The sequence below is a fragment of the Aulonocara stuartgranti genome (genome assembly GCF_965226115.1).
Source record: "Aulonocara stuartgranti genome assembly, chromosome: 7".
NCBI classification, from domain to species: domain Eukaryota; kingdom Metazoa; phylum Chordata; class Actinopteri; order Cichliformes; family Cichlidae; genus Aulonocara; species Aulonocara stuartgranti.
The window spans coordinates 67,653,622-67,673,225 of record NC_138945.1 but is presented as its reverse complement, the minus strand read 5'-3'; the positions used below and the strand labels follow the sequence as shown (position 1 = coordinate 67,673,225).

The window sequence follows — 19,604 nt, the reverse complement described above, 5'->3', positions numbered from 1 at the left end:
ATTACACGTGCAGCATATTTCCAACTCCGTAACATTAATCGCCTCCGCCCCTTCCTCACACCTCACGCCACTGCCATTCTCATCCATAATCTTGTTATCTCTAGAATTGATTACTGCAACTCATTATTATTTGGCCTCACACAAAAATCTATCAACAAGCTCCAACGTGTCCAGAACTCTGCTGCCCGTATTATTACTAGGACTTCTTCTACCCACCACATCTCCCCAATCCTGAAGCAACTTCACTGGCTCCCGGTCAAATTTCGCATCCATTTTAAAATAATTCTGTATACATTCAAGGCTATTCATTCTCTCTCTCCACCGTACCTCTCTGACTTATTACAGATGAAGCTCCCATCCCGCTGCCTCAGATCTTCATCTTCTCTTTCTCTCTCTGTTCCCTCTGCTCGTCTGATCACAATGGGAGGGAGGGCCTTTAGCTGCTCTGCCCCTCGACTTTGGAATTCCCTACCCCCGGACCTCAGAAATATTAGTTCATTCTCTCTTTTTAAGTCCACCCTCAAAACTCATCTGTTTAAAATTGCCTATTCTTAAATTTCTGTATGTTTTAACTTTTATCTTCTATTTTTACCATTGTGTATATTTCCAGTTTTTATCTGTTGTACAGTGTCCTTGGGTGCTTTGAAAGGCGCTATTTAAATAAAATGTATTATTATTATTATTATTATTAAATGAACTCACAAAAAATACAAGTTGTTTTTTGTACTTTTATATTGAAAAAGTGTTACCATTTTAACACTTGCTCAGTTGAAGTTTTTATGTATGTGCGCTTTGCTTTGACTGTTATCGTTCTGTCATTTTTATAGACAAAGTTCAATGTCGAAGTCAAAATGAAATCCTGAGGTGGGGGTGTTGGTTGTTGTGGATGTTGGCATTGGAATAGTAAGTTTTGTTCAAAGCGATACTGAATAGTAGGAACCTTATTACCATCTGGATAAAAGAATAAAATTCAGTGTTGTACTTTTTCATTTAGCTGCTGTTTAATTAGCTAAATCAACAAGTTAGCTAGTCAAGCTAATCAGTTTACTAGTCTGCCAGCTGGAGTTTGGAAATGCTTTTTTCTCCTGGATGTTTAACTTCTCAGTATTTTAGTGAGCAACTGCAGGTGTGCCACATCAGGATGCTGATCTGACATCATGAGTAGTGCACAGGTGTACCTCAGACTGCCCACAACAAAAGGCCACCCTGGAATGTGCAGTTTTGTCTCACAGCAAAATGCCACAGATGCCACAAGCAATGAGGGAGCGTGCAATTGGCATGCTGACAGCAGGAATGTCAACCAGATCTGTCGCCCGTGCATTGAATGTTCATTTCTCAACCATAAGCCGTCTCCACAGGCGTTTCAGAGAATATGGCAGCACATCCAACCGGCCTCACAACCGCAGACCTCGTGTAACCACACCAGCCCAGGACCTCCACATCCAGCAGGTTCACCTCCAAGATCGTCTGAGACCAGCCACCCAGACAGCTGCTGGAACAATTGGTTTGCACAACCAAACAATTTCTGCACAAACTGTCAGAAACCGTCTCAGGGACGCTCAACTGCATGCCCGTCGTCCTCATCGGGGTCTTGACCTGACTCCAGCTCGTCGCCGTAACAGACTTGTGTGGGCAAATGCTCACATTCGATGGCGTCTGGCACGTTGGAGAGGTGTGCGCTTCACGGATGAATCATGGTTCACATTGTTCAGGGCAGATGGCAGCTGAGAATGTCCCAGTTCTTGCATGGCCAGCATACTCACCGGACATGTCACCCATTGAGCATGTTCGGGATGTGCTTGACCGGCGTATACGACAGCGTGCACCAGTTCCCACGAATATCCAACAACCTCGCACAGCCATTGAAGTGGAGTGGACCAACATTCCACAGGCCACAATTGACAATCTGATAGACTCCATGCGACGATGTGTTGCACTGCATGAGGCAAATGGTGGTCACACCAGATACTGACCGGTTCTGGGTCCCCAGACCCCCAATAGGGCAAAAAACTGCACATTCCAGGGTGGCCTTTTGTTGTGGGCAGTCTGAGGTACACCTGTGCACTACTCATGATGTCAGATCAGCATCCTGATGTGGCACACCTGTGAGGTGGGATGGATTATCTCAATATAGCAGATGTGCCCACTACCACACATTTGGACTGATTTGTGACCACTGTTTGGGAGGGATGGTTATATTGTGTATCTGGAATGAATTTTAGGTCTCTACGTCCATCCCATGGGGAATGGGAGCAGTAACAAAGGTGTTGCGTTTATATTTTTGTTGAGTGTATATAGCACCTTTCCACATAAAAGATCACAAAGTGCTTCACACAAGGATGACAAAGCGTAAAACAAAACAGACAACAGTCAACAAAATGCAATTCTAAAAAGATGTGTTTTTAGTTGTTTTATGAAAGAAGCTACTGAGTCCAGAGATCTTATGCCCAGTGGGACAGAGTTCCACAGTCTGGGAGCCACAGTGGCAAAAGCTCTGTCTCCCTTAGTTCTCAACTTTGTCTGATGAATGAAAGTAGACCCTGGTCACATGACCTAAGAGGCCTGCTATGAACATAAGGCTGTAGAAGCTCAATGGTGTAGGCAGGAGCTTGAACCAGAATCTTGAAGTGGACTCTGAATTCGACGGGGAGCCAGTGCAGCTGTATTAGCAACGGTGTGAGTACTTCGATGTTTTGGTCAGAAGTCTTGCTGCAGCGTTTTGAACAATCTGCAGACGCTCCAGGGAGTTTCAGTTTAAACACGTAAATAGTGAATTACAGTAGTCCAGTCTTGATGAAATGAAAGCATGAATGACAATCTCCAGTTCAGTGCGAGATACAGTCGCGCTTACTTTGGAAATGTTTCTTAAGTGATAAAACCGAACCAAAGATTTGACGTGAACATCCAAAGTGAGAGCCGGGTCGAAGATTACCCCGAGGCTCCTGATAGACGATTTCACAAATGTTGCAAGAGGACCAATAGCATTCATTATCTTAGGTACATGTCTGTCAGGAGCACATACAAGGACTTCAGTCTTTCCTTCGTTGAGTTGGAGGAAGTTGTCAGCCATCCAAACTTTAATGGATTCTTAGCACTCATTCAAAATCTTGGGGCTTGAAAGAAATGTATAACTGGATATCGTTGGCGTAGTAGTGGTAGCAGATGTCTTTAAAGGGGCTCAAAATGCTGTGCTGGTGGGGAAGTAGATATATTAAGAGCAATAAAGGCCCCAGCACAGAGCCATGTGGCACACCATGGGACGTGGAAGATGACCTGTACTTAGAGACTGCCACAAAAAAGTAACGTTCATACTGATATGAAGAGAACCACTCTAAGGCAGATCCAGATACACCGACCCAGTATTTCAGCCTTTCACGTAGGATGTGATGGTCAACGGTGTCAAAGGCCGATGTGAGATCCAACATCATCAGAACAGAACATTTTCCTGCATCGTTTTGCATCAAAGTAATGCGTCAAACAAACGTGTGAGCTCCTCAGCTGAAGTCCAGGTGTTCAGGCAATCGGTGAACTGCCCTGCCGTGATATTTCATCACTGTGTGCTAGCAGCCTAGGTTACAGCTTCCTGGGGTCATTTCTAGGCATTATTTTCATCAGAGCAGAAAGATCCGAGATTTCAAAAGGAAAGGGAGAATTTTTCCCTATATTACACAGCAAAAAGCATGTCTTTGTTTACAGCAGCAGGAGGGTGGAAGATAAAATTAGATTATGCTATTGTGTTCTCAAGAGCAAAAGCAACATTTCAGATGGGCTCCTTCTGCTCGAACAGTTCAATTACTTTACCAAAACCTTGCCTTTGCTCATTTCTTCATTTTTACCATTTCTTGTGAGCTTTGTTTTGAATTTGCTTTCTACTTTTCTCTCCCATCCTTATTTAACATACGGGCTGAATACATATAAATAAAGAATTTAAGATTTAGTGAGAGCAGCAGAGTTTTCCCAGAGACTATGTCCTTATCTCCAAATGTGTAAGGCATATGGTGCTGACTGCCAGATGCAGATGTTCAGCTTGTTTGCATCATATGTTATATATACAACTCTCCTTTAAAAAAGGAAAAGAAAGAAATTTCTCTAAGAGTAGCTGTATTAACAGTTTTATTGCATTCAGTGCACACTTAACAACTCGCTATGTATGTGTGTGTGTTTAGATGTTGTTGTGGGGTTTTCAGGTAATTAAAAATGTTGATAGACATTATGTAGCTATTTCAGTTATTGCCAGTTTCAATGATATGGTTTCTCTTCTGTGTTTTGTAGGATATCGTGGGTCAAAAGCTGCCGTACAGATCTAAGAGATCCCTGCTGGTTCCTAATATATCTATAAGTGAGAATGAGCGAGGTCCCTTTCCCAAGTTCATTGGCCAGGTAAGGAACACATGCTCCTATCATCCCAGATACAGCCATTGTTTAAAGTGCATTAAATAGCAATTTTAAAAGCGTATTTTTCATAAAAAATAAGTTAAAACTGAAATGGCTCTCTTTCCTGTCTTTTTTAACCACAGACTTATTTACAAAATATATAAAATGTTGTTTTTATTTTCTTCCAAAAACACTAAGGCAGATTTTCTTATTAATTTACTTTCATGTATGGAATAAATTGACCTTTGACCTTTATAGTGTTGTTTTTTTAGACAATATATTCATATTTTACAGTTCTTGCCAATATTCAACGCATGTAGGAGTCATTTATCCTGCACACAGTCAAAAGCAGAGTAATTACCAGACTGAACTATTTTTAATTGCCCACTTGTCTGCTTTATTTTGACAAGCTATGATGATTGAAAAAATGCTAATCAGATTATTATTGTTACATTTTTGAGGGAGATTTGATGTGTGAAAATTAATTAAATTGTGTAAATACTTTCTTTAATTACTGTTTATAAAATATTAATTGCATTAAATGTCGGGGCCTGTTGTTAACATTTGGAGCACTAATGCCACACGCTTGTGTTTATTCTGCACTGACATGGATGTTTTTTTTTAATAAATATGGTTACTTGTAACCATATAAAGTGGAGACGTTTACCCACCAAAAAGCTGTTTTTGCTGCTTTTGAAAATATCCTTTCATAACAGATGTTTACTGGATGACACAGTGTTATATTTAAAAGCTGTTGTTGTTTGAGAAATGACTTCGTAGTCAAAGAAGTTGAGTTCTTTAAATGATCGACGCAGGTGGAGCGTTTTATTCTGAGATCAAGTATGACACGTGCCGCCACGTGGAGAGGAAGGTAAACCAGATGTTCATTTTCATCTATAGTTTGTCGCGCTCGGATTTTGGTTTAAATGCTGATTTTCAGTTTATTAAAGAACTAACAATAACATCCTGACATGGAGTGACTTTCATGTGTTTTGGGCCAGATCAAAATTCTTGACAAAATAATAAAAAAATTAAAGATTTTTTGTTTTTCAGATTAAAGCGCTAAACTATTTTGATATATGTACAAGTGTTGCAGCGTAACATGTATCTATAAACTATATATATTACAGTGTTAGTATATGTGTAATAATGTTTTATGACCTTAAAAAATGTAACATGGCAATTTTAAAGTTAAAGTTGATGTATGATAAAAGACCTTTCAACCTCGGCACATCTCTATCAAATAAATAGAACTAATGAATAGAAAAATAACAACACATTTTCATACAATCTGTTCTTGGTGATCAGTCGTTTTTCTTATCTGTAATTTTATTATTTTACATCCTTTTATCAGTTTAAGCCAAAACGATCAGCTTTAGACCCTTTTTGTAAAGAAAACTCTGATACATACATAATCTGCAGTTATGGGTCGAGTGTGCAAACTAGAGATGGCACGATACCACTTTTTTATGTCCGATACCGATACCGATATCATAAATTTGGATATCTGCCGATACCGATATGAATCCGATATAGTGTTTTTTAATCAACAAAACTGTTTTTTAATATCTTGCTGCATTTTGTATAAGTTCATACTCAAGTTTAAAACAACAACTACACTAAAGCTATTCTGTTATACCTATATGCAAAAAAAAAATATTTCATAGTTCAGCAATACTGATCAATCTAATAAACTTAAACCTACACCATCCTCCCTATTCTGGTATTTTAAAGAGTACTTAGCGTAAATATTAAGCAACCTAACTAATAGGGTTCCAACTCCCAGCAACAACAAAAATAAATAAATAAAAAATGGGGAACCACCCCTCACGCTCCACCTCATGATGCTTAATGAACGTAATCAACCTTAATTTGATGCAGTGTGAAAAAAATGCACAGAAATCAATTATTTTTCAAGAAATATTAAATAGATTCAACATCTTTCTTCAACAAAATTGCAGACTGCACAGATGGTACCTTCCCAAAGGAAAAAGTACTATAGCTTACTAGGGTATATATATTAGACTTAATAGTTACTATATACAGTAATGGACTTCTATACATTTTGCATCAAATTAAAACTTTGGGTGTCAGATTCAGATAAATATTAAATAATTAAAAGCTCGACATTTTAAATGAGAATAAGAAAGAAAAGTATGTCTTTGTGCCCCCTTTTCCCTGTTAATGCCCTATCGGCCCCCCTGGCTAAACTTTGCTAGATCCGCCCCTGCACAGTTACCAGCCGTCAGCTACGTAGAAAAAGATCCTCGAGTAGAAAGTAATATTAAATACATTCTAACAACAGCTGATCAAGCTTAAACGTGCTGCTGTTGTTCAGCCGCTGGTTTCCTCTTTCTGGTGCAAAGTGGACCAAAAACAAACCAGAGAGACGGACTCGCGACAGAAAAGCCGATCAGCTGATCATTAAGCAGTTTCATGATTGAAGTAGCAGCCGGAGAGCGAGAGGCAGTCGCTTGTTAAGCTTAACGCAGGAATGCTTTACAAACATTCAGAGATGGACTTACACACTTGCTTTACTTCTCTCGGGGATAACTTTGTCGGAGATGAAATGCCGGGTTGCTAGCGAAGCTCCACATGCTATCCAGACCACCGACAGGTCCCGCATGCCACAGCCGCTCTATCACGTGATGCATACTGCTCCGACGTGCTAACGTTCTGAGGTGAGTTACGGCGTGTTGCAAGTTTTGTGAGGTGCTTTCGTGATATTTAATGGATCGGATTACATTTTTTATTTTTCTCCGATATCCGATCCAGTAATTTAGGTCAGTATCGGACCGATACCGATACGTAATATCGGATCGGTCCATCTCTAGTGCAAACATTTGCAAACATCCCTGAATTTAAACCTTCATGTGCACATTTATTAAAACACAAATGTGAAACGTGTGTTACAGAAAAAAGTTTACATTTGGACTTTTGGTAAATTCTCTCCGCAGCATGTTGCCTGATTCTTTCATCACAGAAAAGAAACTAAGTGTGTCCTGGTGACAAAGCAAAGGTGACGCAGCTGATTACTTGTTTGGGAGATTAAAAACATTAATAACTTGCTCGACACTCTCCAGTTTCTCTCTCAGACGTGTTTTATTTCACTTTTTCACATGCAACATTTAAATCACTTTCAGAACAAACGATCAACCAAAAGTCAAACACTTGGACACCTGTGTAAGGTATTTATATTGATCTGTTTTACAAAGCTTTGATTTATGAGCTTTGCTCTAAGGCTGGGCACTGAGAGATCATCCACAGCTCTCAATGCTCACTCAGACTAAAATAAAAAAGATATCCCTCTCTGAGCCTTGCACATAACAGATAATTGTGCCCTGGAGAGCATGACCACGGCACAAAGCGGCTCTACCCCTCATACTAATGCTGTGCTCAGTATGGTCCCTGTAAAGCCTGGAGATACAAGGTTGGACTGGACCAAGTGTGTCAGACCACCAGGTGATACTTTTGCGGGACAACTGTTGGCCATGGGGTCGTGCAAATTTCTTGCCTTGCCAACAGCAGGAAGATAAGAGTCAGCAGAATAGAGTAATCTGTATGGGACACATTATTTCTGCAGTATGCTCTGGACCTGACTGGGCAGAGCGTTAACCAGTGACACAGGAGGAGCAGTTTACCCTGCGCAGTACTTATGCATTCAAACGAGCAACAGGAGCATTGTGCCTACATGACATTCATTATTTTCTCACTCTCTTCTTCCACTGGGATGCCTTAACCGTCCTTCTAGTTTCCCAATTCCTGCTTCTCATCACTGTTTGTGCATTCCATACATTCATGCCGGTACCCCTTCATCCCTCAGCTCTGCATGAGAAGACAGGCTAATGTTGGCTATTTTACCTAATAGAAGCTATGTGTTGGTGACTTGGCGGAATTGATTTTCCACACCAATAGCTTTTCTTCTTCTTATACAACCGTACTACTTCCATGTGGCAGCCATTCATTTTTCATCCTTCCGTCTTCCCTCTGAGAGATAAGCAGTGAGAAACACCGAGAGGAATACAATTTGAATGTGTAGTGTGTGCATATGTGCACATGTGCAATGTGTGTGTGTGTACTTTGGGGGGGGGGGGGGTCAGCTGTCAGCAGGGCTCACAGGGGAAGGCTAAGAACCTTGTTGTTTATGTCACACCTCTTGCTAGCTGTGGAAGTGTTTTGATACAGAGGTCTCCCCCCTGCCCTCCCTCCGGAGCCCTTAAACAGCTCACACAACAGCTGGAACATGCATTGAAACAGATATGCTTAAACGTTTCTCTTTGTAGATGCCACTTCAGTCTTTAATAGATAATTAGTCAGCTAATAGGACCATTTTTAGACTGTTGTATTTAGGAAGACAAGTCAGTCAAATCAGCCCATGTGGTCTAAATGCTTCATCTTAAAAGGTTTTTTTAATTTTTAATTTTCATTTTTTGCCTTCTTGTTTGGGATTAAGTGTGAGTCATTCTGTCATGTGGGGATAGAAGGCTGATAAAATAACTTGAAGCTTCAGGCAGAAATGTTTTCCTTGACCTATAAATATTAGGGGTGCAACGATACTCGTATCGATATTGAACCGTTCGATACAGTGCTTTCGGTTCAGTACACATATGTATCGAACAATACAACATTTTTAATTTATTTTATCAACTTTTCTTCTGACGATGCTGTCTGTGTGGAGTGCTCAGTGGATCTGCGCTCGACTACTCCGCCTAGGCTGCACTGTCGAGCGCAGATCCACTGAGCACTCCACACAGACACTCCCCAAACCTAACAGGTAAATTGTTTCTTTCAGACAGAAGGATTTATTTATTTATTTTTCATGAACTCCTTATTTTTCAGCCATTGTGATTGCTGCAGTATTAGTTTTTGGCAGTTTGGTAAGTCCTCCTGTAAAAGACTGAAAATACAGTTTTTTATTGCACAAAAACTAACAAACAGAAAAAGTATTGTTGTGTTTTTGGAAAGTTGGGATTTTTACTGGGTTTCTGTCTCTTTTTTTGGCTCTCGTTTGATCGTCCAGCCAACAGCTTGCTCCAGTTTTGAGCTGTTTCCCTTTATCTAAGGGATGTTTCAAATTGCAATTCTCCTAAAGCCATAAGACCCCATTAAATCTGGTTGGGAGCCAATCACAAGTGATGACCAAAGGAAAAACTGAAAGTTGAACCCTGGGAAACACAGGATAGAATGTAATTGAGAACCAAGCAACAAAGCTGTATTGGACCCAGCGTTTCAAGTTCATCTGTCTTTTTCTGTCACTGGAATCTGGGGCGATCGTGGCTCAAGAGTTGGGAGTTCGCCTTGTAATCGGAAGGTTGCCGGTTCGAGCCCCAGCTTGGACAGTCTCGGTCGTTGTGTCCTTGGGCAAGACACTTCACCCGTTGCCTACTGGTGGTGGTCAGAGGGCCCGGTGGCGCCAGTGTCCGGCAGCCTCGCCTCTGTCAGTGCGCCCCAGGGTGGCTGTGGCTACAATGTAGCTTGCCATCACCAGTGTGTGAATGTGTGTGTGAATGGGTGGATGACTGGATATGTAAAGCGCTTTGGGGTCCTTAGGGACTAGTAAAGCGCTATATAAATACAGGCCATTTACCATCTGTTGCTTTTCCGTTACGGAAAAAACAATGAGAGGTGGTGGATTGGCCAGATGCTGGCAGATGTGTAAAAATAACTCAGTTGTTTTGTGGTGGCTATAGCGGAGCTTCCACAGAGTCAGTAACATTAGCAAGTGGTGGAGGCCAGCAGGTGGATGAGGGAAAGGGAAGGCAGGAGGAGGAGAGACCCGAGGCGGCCGCTGGTCCCAGTGTCAGGTGAACTGACACTGGGACAGATATAAACAGATATAAACCAAGTTTAGATATAATTTATTGTTGTTGTGCTGACTTTTTGCAGTCAGTTACAATAACTCGTACTGCGTACTAGCTAGCATGACGGAGTTTCTATACAGCTGGATGGGTGCTATGATGTTATTGAACTTTATTTTATTCATAAGGTTAGTTAGTAGAGTTGCCAACCGTCCCGTAAAAAGCTGAATCGTCTGGTATTCAGAGAAAATATTACGCGTTTTGTATTGAGGTGAAAAGGAACAGTTTGTCCCGGACTTTAGCTATAATGAAAAAGGCACAAAGCTGGAGTTACTCTGTGTTTACGCTGCACAGCTGTTTCTTCTGCTCTCATCCTCCCCCCTCCCTCTCCTGTTTCTACTTCGATCATGAAACTGATCAATGATCAGCTGATCGTCTCTCTCGTTTGTTTATCGCCCACTTTGCACCAGAAAGAGGAAACCAGCAGATGTCGCGCTAAACAACAGCAGCACGTTTAAGCTTGATCAGCTGTTGTTAGAATTTATTTAATATTAATTTCTAGTATCAGCTGATGTTTGCTGGAGCCACAGCTGTAAAGCTGCTGGTCATGATGTCGGTTTGGTTATCTGGTGAGAGGGAAACATGAAGACGAAACCAGGAGATGTCCTTACTGGATCATCAGAGCTGTGATGGAGAAACAGGTTTACCTTTTAGGTGACATGAATGAGTTGAAGGGAAGTTATGAACTGTTTCTGAGAGACAAATAACACCAGGATCCTTTTTTATGTAGCTGACAGCTGGTAACTGTGCAGGGGCGGGTCTAGCAAAGTTATGGCAGGGGGGCAGGTAGGGCATTAACAGGGAGAGGGGGGCACAAAGAAATACTTTTCTTTCTTATTCTCATTTAAAATGTCTCACTTTGAATAAATAATTATCTGAATCTTACAATCAAAGTTTTCATCTGATGTAAAATGTATAGAAATCCATTATTGTACATAGTAATTTTTTTGAGGGTCCCATCATAATTTCTTCAGAAGTAAGTACTGTATATGATGCCAGTATTTTCCCACACTTTCTAGATTCTGCACCAGTACTGTGTGTAAAATGCCATTAAAAAGTCAATCAAGTTTTATTCTTTCTCACCTGTCTTTCTGTCTCCTTTCACTTTTTAAAGGTTGCCATGTTAGAAAAAATATTTTGCCCTGCCGTTTATTGATGTGGCAAAAATCTGTCATTTATCTTTTTTTTTTTTTGTTTGTTTTTTTTCTGTCATTTATCAATGTTAATATTCACTAATGGTCATGTCTCACCTCTAGTCTTCTCTGTCTTAATTTCAGGTTTCCACCATGTGTTGTAGATAGTTCAGACAGTGTACATCATTGCTGATGTTATGTCCCAGTCCAGCCCTGTCCACAGATATATAACCAACCAACCCAGTGACGTGATGTTCTGTCCTGACCTAAGATGCTCTAAAACGGAACGCTTAAATCCAGCTTCACAGACGGCGTTAAATCCATGGTTGTTTTTGAGAACAGCGCTCCATCATCTTTATACATGTAGTATTTCACATCCACTTTAAAAGAGATAAAACTTACAGCGAATTAAGCAGAAAATATGTTTCTAATTGGCTCCAGGTCTGCATCCCAGCTGCTTGGACAGGCTGGGCAAGTTTTGTGGTCCTAATTAGAGATGGACCGATCCGATATTACGTATCGGTATCGGTCCGATACTGACCTAAATTACTGGATCGGATATCGGAGAGAAATAAAAAATGTAATCCGATCCATTAAATATCAAACAAGTACCTCACAAAACTTGCAACATGGCGTAACTCGGCTCATAACCGTAGCACTTTGGAGCAGTATGCATCACGTGATAGAGCGGTTGTGGCCTGTGAGACCTGTCGGCGGTCTGGTTGAGTATTTGGAGCTTCGCTACCAAACCAGCATTTCATCTCCAAGGAAGTGATCCCAGAGAGAAGTAAAGCAAGTGTGTAAGTTCATCTCTGAATGTTTGTAAAGCATTCCCGCATTAAGCTTAACAACCGATACCTGGAGCGACTGCCTCTCTCTCTCTCTCTCTCTCTCTTCTTGCTGCTACTTCAATCGTGAAACTGATCAATTCAATTCAATTCAATTTTATTTATATAGCGCCAAATCACAACAAAAGTCGCCTCAAGGCGCTTCATAAGAGAAAAATCCAACAATCATATGACCCCCTATGAGCAGCACTTTGGCGACAGTGGGAAGGAAAAGCTCCCTTTTAACAGGAAGAAACCTCCGGCAGAACCAGGCTCAGGGAGGGGCGGGGCCATCTGCTGCGACCGGTTGGGGTGAGAGAAGGAAGACAGGATAAAGACATGCTGTGGAAGAGAGACAGAGGTTAATAACAGATATGATTCAATGCAGAGAGGTCTGTTAATACATATCAATGATCAGCTGATCGGCTTTTCTGTCGCGAGTCCGTCTCTCTGGTTTGTTTTTGGCCCACTTCGTGCCAGAAAGAGGAAACCAGCGGCTGAACAACAGCAGCACGTTTAAGCTTGATCAGCTGTTGTTAGAATGTATTTAATATTACTTTCTACTCGAGGATCTTTTTCTACGTAGCTGACGGCTGGTAACTGTGCAGGGGCGGATCTAGCAAAGTTTAGCCAGGGGGGCCGATAGGGCATGAACAGGGAAAAGGGGGCACAAAGACATACTTTTCTTTCTTATTCTCATTTAAAATGTCTAGCTTTTAATAAATAATTATCTGACACCCAAAGTTTTAATCTGATGTAAAATGTATAGAAGTCCATTACTGTATATAGTAACTGTTAAGTCTAATATACCCTAGTAAGCTACAGTACTTTTTCCTTTGGGAAGGTACCATCTGTGCAGTTCTGTTGAAGAAAGATGTTGAATCTATTTAATTATTCTTGAAAAATAATTGATTTCTGTGCATTTTTCTTCCACACTGGATCAGATTAAGGTTGATTACGTCGATTAAGCATCATGAGGTAGAGGGTGGGGGGTTCCCTTTTTTTTTTTTTTTTTTTTTGCTGGGAGTTTGCAACCCTATTAGTTAGGTTGCTTAATGTTTCTGCTAAGTACTCTTTAAAATACCAGAATAGGGAGGATGGAGCAGGTTTAAGTTTATTAGATTGATCAGTTTTGCTGAACTATGACATTTTTTGGGTGCAGTATATTTTTTGCATACAGGTATAACAGAATAGCTTTAGTGTTTGTTTGTTTTTTAAACTTGAGTATAAACGTATACAAAATACAGCAAGATATTTAAAAAACAGCTTTATTGATTGAAAACACACTATATCGGATTCATATCGTATCGGCCGATATCCAAATTTATGATATCGGTATCGGACATAAAAAAGTGGTATCGTGCCATCTCTAGTCCTAATAGAAAGTCTTTAAATTTTCAAACAAGCCTTTATATCAGAGTGAGTGGTTAATCGTAAAATAAATACAAATTTATAGTCTAGAAAAAAAAGGAGGAAGCTTCATTAAATACCAACCAAAGTTGGTATTTAACACGGAGTCTCAAACCCTTCAATCAGCAGAGCAATCTTAACTTTTTGTACTGAAGCTGTCAGTTATTCAGCCTGTGTTTATCCTTCTTTACCTTTGGGTCCAGCTCACAAATCAACTCAACGTGTCTGACTCGACATGACAGCACCAATAAAGTTCTGCTGGTGAGAGGAATGAGGCCCCGGTTTGGTTGTAGCCTCAGCCTCAAACATAGTACAGCGAGTAGATGTTTCTGACACCTTTGTTTCATTGTTTCTGTGAGGAGCGCAGCCTGATTTGCTCTGCCTGTCAGTCTGTATGTGTCTGCTGTCTTTTCACCCTCTATCTGGTGTCTGTCAGCTGTAGTGTTTCTTCCTTTAAACTTTTGCATCTTTTCTCCAACCACTGTCTCCGTCTTTGTCTTCCTGTTCTTACATAAAGAAGCTACAATATCAGAAAACTAGGCCGCCTTCAGCCCTCTCATCAGATCTAACTGATTTGCTTAATTGTCTAAAGAAAACCCACAAAGTTCTTGACTCTATCTCACCGTCTGTCTTTCAGCATGACAATCATGCTCGTTTTGGTGTTCGCCGACAGCGAGTTAAAACTATCGGACGCAGACTTCCAGACACACATAGCCCATGTGAAATCCATTTTGATGAGAGGGATGCAATAAAAACCAGACTTGTCAGCTGTGAACTACGTGAGAGATGCTGTCGATGTGTGAGCCTGAGCAAGATTGAAAGATTGGTCATCCATCTGCCTGAGAAAAACCGATGCAGGCAACCAAAGCCCATCGAGACGCTAGCAGTTCCATTTATTTCTGTTTTTTAAAATAAAAATCCTATTTTTTTTCTGTGCTCTCCATTTGTTGGTGTGTGAACTTGAATGTCACAAACCTGTTGCCATGGGGGAAAAAATCACTTATAAAGGTAACAAGGGCACGCTAAACTGTGTGAACGAGAGTTTGTTTTCAAGAGCAGAATTTCCCATTACAGCAGTTCCAGCTGACCCTCTTAGCACAGTCTTGATGCTTAATAACACTCTTGTGTTCATGCTCCTTTTTTCCCCCACATGGGTTCCTCTTGATCGTTGCTCCTCTCAGCTCATTGTGATTGGTTCAGATTGTATTGGCTGATGGATAATGATTAGCAGAGCCCTCACTAACCAGCCTGTTAATTAGCCCAACTGTGTTTCCCATCGTCCAGCGTGGAGGACTGGCCCTGCTCTGTTTGTCCGCGTCTTCACTAGGCCTTTCTGTCTCGTCCCCCTCATTAGCAGGCTGGAGTGGCAGGACAATCAGGCAAAGCGCTGTTCCGAGCTTTGCATGCTTGTACACATGCACACACACACTGGCGCGGTCCCAGGAGTCCTTTTATGGCTGGTGATTGTCATTCGCAGCTGGCTGTGTGACCTTGACAGGGATAACAGAAGCATCACTGAGGGATGCTACTGGATACTCTTCCCCTCTCTCTCTCTTTCTCTCACACACACACACACACACACACACACACACACACACACACACACACACAGGAGTCAGAATACTCCCTCGTTCTCCCTTAAAAAGTACAAGGACATGCGTAGTGTGTGTGGAAGGCTTTTGCATGTTAATGACTCAGACTGATCATGTTTTCTTTAGACTAACTTTATATTAAATATGTGTTTTTCATGAAGATATCTTTGTACATTCAGTCGTGTCCTGTGCATAGCCTATGATTCAGTGTCCTGCAGAGGTTTAAATTATTTTCTGTTTGACTTTAACGAGTGTCTCACATCGATGGGGAGAATTTTTGGCCCACTCTTCTTTATAAAATTATCCATTTGAGGTTTGCTGGCATTTGTTTGTGCACAGCTCTGTGTTGGTCAAGTTACTTGAAAAAAGTAATCAGTAACTAATTACTGATTACTTCCCCAAAAAAGTAATCCCATTACTTTACTGATTACTTATTTTCAAAAGTAATTAATTACTTAGTTAGTTTTTAAAAACACGATTTACAACCTGAATAGGTGATAAAGTGATAGATCTTTCAGCCCAATTCTACTTTTTCTACATAATCCATCATACAAAATGTAATCAAATGGAAAAGTCTCTTTTTAAAACTTGTTTTATTAGTTTTAATCTTTTAACTTTATGCATCAAGCAAAATTTTAATTATCTGCAACATTCTCTGACTGGAAGAAATTAGTTTAACATTTAAACCTATTTTCTGCACATTCCAGCACATAAAATAAAATATATTTTGTGTTTACACTCAGTCTTTCAAATAGATGCAAGTAAAACACAGCAGAAAATAAATAAAGTCAAAGACTCAGCGGTCCTGTTGCTCTATTTTCACCTGTAAAGCAGGAGTGGGGCAGGCGGAGGGTTACCCTGGTGCAGGTGTGCCGCGGTCAGTGGAAGAATCCGCGAGTTTCTCTGTGAGTTTCCCATCACGTCGTAGCTACTCGGTGCTTGTTTGGAAGTTTAGGGATTTTTTCGCTGTAAAAAGAAGTTTTCTTCCCACGCACAGCGGACACTAATGTTTTTGTCACTTTTTATGGAATCAAACTCAAAGTAAGGTCAGTACTTCCACGCTTTAAACGCTGCACGCTCATACTCTCTCTGCACTCGATATGTGATCCATTGTTGATCTGCACACAGCTGTTGTCACGAACGTCGCACTCGCTTACGTCACTGTCATGAGACATTCTCGCAAAAAAATCACGGTTTTAGTAACGCAGTAACGCAGCGTTCCTACGGGAAAGTAACGGTGATCTAATTACTGTTTTTGCAATAGTAATCCCTTACTTTATTCGCTACTTGAAAAAAGTAATCGGATTACAGTAACGCGTTATGCCCATCTCTGACAGCTCTCTTAAGGTCCCACCACAGCATTTCAGTCAGACTGAGGTCTGGACCGTGGCAGGGCCAACGCAGCACCTTGATTTTTGCTGCTGTGCTTTCAATCATCGTCTTGTTGTACGACCCAGTTTCGGCCGAGCTTTAGCCTGACGTCTCACTCTAATCAGATGATGAACAAAGGAGTTCATAGTCAAATCCATGAGTGCAGCGTTCCCCTATGACTGCAAAACAAGCCCAAACCATCAGAATGTACTGGGCAGTCACAATGAGGTGTTTGTACTGACATGCTGTGTTTTTCTTACCAAGCAGGGTGCGGTGCATTATGGCCAGACATCTCCTTTTTTAACCAAAAAAACCCGTTGTTTCCAAAGTTTGCTCAAATGCAACTTTGCAAACTGTAGCTGTGCTGCAGTGTTCTTCTAGGAAACAAGAGGCTTTCTCCTGGTAAACAGCTTTTGAAACCAGCAACTCACTTTACTTTGGTCTTAACTCTACTCTCCTCCATAGCTGCTCGTCTCCTTACTGGTAGTGGGCGGCGTGTCTCTATTACCCCTGTCCTTGCTGATCTGCATTGGAACAATATAGCACCAAGCTACCTCATTGAGCTACTTAGATCATACACCCCTACTAGAGCATTAAGATCATCTTCCCGGTCACTCCTGGTACTGCTGAGATCTCGGCTGAAGACTAGAGGTGACCGCGCGTTTTCCTTGGCTGCACCCGATTTATGGAATAACCTCCCCATCGCTGTCCGCGAGTCTGATTCCATCCATTCCTTCAAATCGCAGTTAAAAACCCACTTATTTAGCCTCGCCTTTTCTACCAGTTAACGCTTGTTTGATAGTTAGCTTAACGCTTATTCTTATCTTCATTTTACATTTTTTTTGACTGTTTTATCCTCTACACTTAGCCTTCTTTTATGCTTTTATATGCAATTCTTTTGCCTTCGTGTGTTTTAATGCCATTCAAGCTGCTAGCACATTTTGGTACCTTGCCATAGCCCTCATCCTTCCCTGTTACTTCATCTTACCCTCTTGCATGTTAAGCACTTTGGTACACCACTGGTTTTTAAATGTGCTGTATAGATAAAGTTTGTTGTTGTTGTTGTTCAGCTTTTTTTCTAGTCGTGTTCTGTAGTAAAGATTGACATCTAACATGCTGATCCAGGCTTATAATTTATTATGTTATTTTTTATTTGCAGTTTATCTGAGCGTTGGGGACTTTGGGGTAAATTTGTCACAGCATCCACTCCTGGGTAGATTGTGGCATTATGTTAACGCACAGTTGAATGCTCCAGAGCTGCAAACTTTCCAAAGTTCTGTTTTTACAGAGGTGCTCACACCTGCTCATGATTCATTAATAAAGTGCATTTGATTAAGATAAGATAACCTTTATTAGTCCCACACGTGGGAAATTAGCAGCAGCTTACTGCTACGTATAATTCCCACGGAAACAGTAAGGCTGTACTCGGTATTTCAACTCCTGTTTCACATCACTAATCACAGGTATGCAGCTACACACACCTATACAAGGTTTTATTCCTCATCCACCCGTCATTTTGCATACGCTGGTTTTAACACACCAAAACCAATCATAAACTTACACACTCTGCTGTTGGTCTTATTGTTTTGCTGCTCATTTTTTCAACAAGCTGCTGTTTGGTGTTGCAGAGCAGCAGCACACCTCTTGTCATCTTCCTGCAGTATCACAAGCCCAGCAGTCTTTCATGTATGCTTGGGTGGTAATGAGATCTGATAGAAAGAGGTGAGATTCTCCCATCAGTCCTCCCACACACACACACACACACACACACACACACACACACACAGGGAGACAGACTCAGTGGAGACAAAGCCACTGGGAGCACATTTCTTCGCCAGCATGCGTGTACATCACAGAGAGTATGTGTCATGTGCACAGTAAATTATCACGCTGGGGCCCCACAGAGACATCGTCTAATCAGCCTAAACTTCTCCTGACACTTCAGCTACTCTCCAGCTGAAGTTATTGTGCCTTTATCAGTGATCTCTCCCTCTCCCACAGTCCCTACATCCGCCTCTCTCACTTACTCTCTCCTCATCCTGCCTCCCTCTACAACTGTTCTTGTTTTTCCCTCCACTCCCCCCCACGCCTATCAAAGTTTGATGCCAAGCCATCTGTGAATCCAACTAATGTTGCACCTCATTCTTTTTCACTTCTCTTCATCTGACCCAGTTTGTCACTCTCTGCAGGTGCTGGCTGTCACTGTGATTACAGACCAGAAATATCTCTGTCTTTAATGACAGCAGTGCCACCTGTTTGAGTGTGTGCAGCGCTGGGTTTTGTTTTCGCGTTCTGTCCTACGAAGACGACGTTTTACGCCGTTCTAATTTTTAATATTGACATTTTTTTAAAGAAAAAAAAAAGAAAAACAAAAGCCAAGAGGAGATATTCTCAGCATGCGGCGCTTATTCATAAAAAGCTGCCTACTGCTAAGCTTTTTTAAAAATGTGGATGTTTCTTTATGTTTTAAAAAGAAGAAGCACAAGAGGAAATGGAAAAGGATGACTATATAAAGAAATATTGATGCTTAACAGAAGAGCTAGGATGGACATATTAGAGAGAGTAAGAACCGGGGGACCAAGGAGCCTTAGAGCGAGAGGGAGCAGAGGGAAAAGATGAAGCAGGACATAGAGATAAATGGCAGAGAGCTCTGGAGAGGCTATAAGCATTTCAGCTTCATCTGGTGCAGGCTTGTAACGCTGTAGTCTCATGTCCCATGCTCTTTCAAGTGGGAGTAGAAAGGCCTTCATTTTAGCTGCTGTCCCATTGAAGTGTATTCTCATTAAAGGCAGCCTCGTGGCATTTCTCTTATCACAGGCACCATACAGGGTGACCATTTAGGTCCTTGACACAGCGACAGTGTTGAGGCCCAGAGTGCTGACACTGGTGATGACCCTCGGCGTGCCTCTGTGGCATTTAGAAAGAACTAATTTATAGAAGTGATGGATTTCAAGATGTTTTGGTTTCCTTTGTTTTCTGAACATTTTTGTGTGATTTACTTTATTTATTTTTGATAAGTTTAAAAAAAATACACAACGT

The 19,604-nt window shown here is 41.2% G+C and overlaps 1 protein-coding gene across 1 annotated transcript in view; it reads left to right on the top strand.

Annotated features, from left to right (window-relative positions):
- cdh13 (cadherin 13, H-cadherin (heart)) overlaps nt 1-19,604 on the top strand; it is a 410,738-nt gene that overhangs the window by 156,154 nt on the left and 234,980 nt on the right. Inside the window, exon 4 of the mRNA XM_082540060.1 lies at nt 4,273-4,380. Coding sequence (XP_082396186.1) covers nt 4,273-4,380 — 108 coding nt within the window. The remainder of the gene's footprint in view (nt 1-4,272; nt 4,381-19,604) is intronic.